Source organism: Amphimedon queenslandica, unplaced genomic scaffold (assembly GCF_000090795.2).
Source record: "Amphimedon queenslandica unplaced genomic scaffold, v1.1 AMPQUscaffold_5682_Cont22352, whole genome shotgun sequence".
NCBI lineage: Eukaryota > Metazoa > Porifera > Demospongiae > Haplosclerida > Niphatidae > Amphimedon > Amphimedon queenslandica.
In genome coordinates, this window is record NW_003554019.1 from 1 (window position 1) to 1,724 (window position 1,724).

The window sequence follows — 1,724 nt, forward strand, 5'->3', positions numbered from 1 at the left end:
ACTATAAGTAAAGCATTAAATGAACAAGCTTATGAAATTGAAGTAGCATTTAAGTGGCATTACTTTGGTGTTATTCTTCGTAAGAAAGCAAAAAAGAATAATGGAATATTGGAACTATCTTCTTGTGTAGAGATTGGTAGCTTGTTAGATATGCCAGAAAAAGAAGTTACGAGTGCTCTGAACTTTTTTCATACATTAAAAATGCTGTTTTATTATCATGATTCACCAGCAAAAGATATTGTATCTGTTAAGCTGGATGCTGTCATTAACATAATTAAAAAATTGATGATTAAAGTTTGTAAGCCTCTTGATGAATTGAAGGATGGTTCTGACAAAATGGCACAGTTAGCAACAAAAGGTTATTTATCTATTAAAGTTATAGAACAGAATACAGATGATTCACTTAAGGGTAGAGAAAACATTCTTTTGGGTTTATTTAAGTATCTTAAAATTGCTGCTTTGATACCAACAGATGAAAATGATCAAACAGATAAAAAAGATGTAGTTTTTTTGATGCCTGCTCTGCTTCCTGTCAAAAATGTTTCTGATTCTTCCACATTGTCTAAAACACCTCTTCTTTATTATTTTAAAGAACCAGTGCCAATGGGTCTGTTTTGTGCTGTCATTGTTCAGCTCCTCTCTTATCCTGGTGATGAAAAATGGGGTATCATTACAAAAGAACACAATTTCTCAAATTATTTTAATATACAGAAGAAAATTATTAATAAAAACAGAATGTGCAAAGTATTACTGGTGGAGCAGCTTTACTGCATTGCAATCTATTGTGAAAAACTCCACGAGAGACAAAGTATAAATAATTGTATAGAGACAGCCATTAATGAAGTCATGAAAGACAAATTTATTGACTATGAAAAACCAATTACAGCTTTTTACTGTCCCTGCAAAGATAAAAAACAACATGTAGCTACTGTTGACAGGAATGTGTTTATCATGTGTAGTAGAACAGGTGAAGGGCAGGATTTATCACACTCTCATTGTGATGAGTATTGGTCCTGGTTTATGACTAATGATGAGCTTGTTGAAGTTAAGCGCAAAATGCATCAAGATAACCCAAGTAGTACCCTTGAAGGTAAGTATGCACGATAAATCATGTATAACTTATTGCAAGTTTTATGATACCTCATACACTTTTGCATGCATTCCAAAGGATATACCAGTATTGAGAAGGTGTTATTTTGTGTATTTAGTTTATATTTAATTTTAATTTCAAAAAACATGTTCTTAGTGGAGGTGAAAATTAAGTATTACTTTTATGTATTTTATTATTTTTATAAATCCTTTATTATAGACAAGGAGCTTGATATGTCATCAGTTACAAGGATATTTATTTCCTCTGCTCACCATTACATGCTAATAGGAGCTGGATTGAATGTATCTGTGTCTGATCTGAAGCAAATACCAGACACAGCAACTGGTAATCTTATTATTGTATTTCAGAGATGGTTCGAAACTGATAAAAATGTCAATTGGGATACAATACAACAACTTTGTGATGACTATCCTAATCAACTGGGCAAAGCAAAAACTAAACTTCTGAAATATATGCGTAAGAAACTTAATAATAATATTAAGTCAATGTCAAATGTTAGTGTGTGTGTTGTATGTCTGTGTCTGTGCACATATCAGTAATAATTATCTCAATACATTAGGTCAATCTATACCTGATAGTGCCAGTTCAGATACTCACTAGTTGCCAAACTGAA

The 1,724-nt window shown here is 31.8% G+C and overlaps 1 protein-coding gene across 1 annotated transcript; it reads left to right on the top strand.

The window, feature by feature from the left end:
* The first annotated feature begins 6 nt into the window (after positions 1 to 6).
* Positions 7 to 1,724, top strand: LOC109592294 (uncharacterized). The gene is made up of 3 exons (XM_020007780.1): positions 7 to 1,090; positions 1,310 to 1,567; positions 1,671 to 1,724. Exons 1-3 carry the CDS (start codon positions 151 to 153, stop codon positions 1,709 to 1,711), a joined length of 1,239 nt encoding a protein of 412 aa, XP_019863339.1. The 5' UTR covers positions 7 to 150; the 3' UTR covers positions 1,712 to 1,724.

Coding starts and splice junctions, on each gene's coding strand:
- LOC109592294 (XM_020007780.1), top strand. CDS start 151: ATGCCAGAAAAAGAAGTTACGAGTGCTCTGAACTTTTTTCATACATTA. Junction 1,091..1,309: donor CCCAAGTAGTACCCTTGAAG/GTAAGTATGCAC, acceptor CCTTTATTATAG/ACAAGGAGCTTGATATGTCA. Junction 1,568..1,670: donor TAAACTTCTGAAATATATGC/GTAAGAAACTTA, acceptor TCAATACATTAG/GTCAATCTATACCTGATAGT.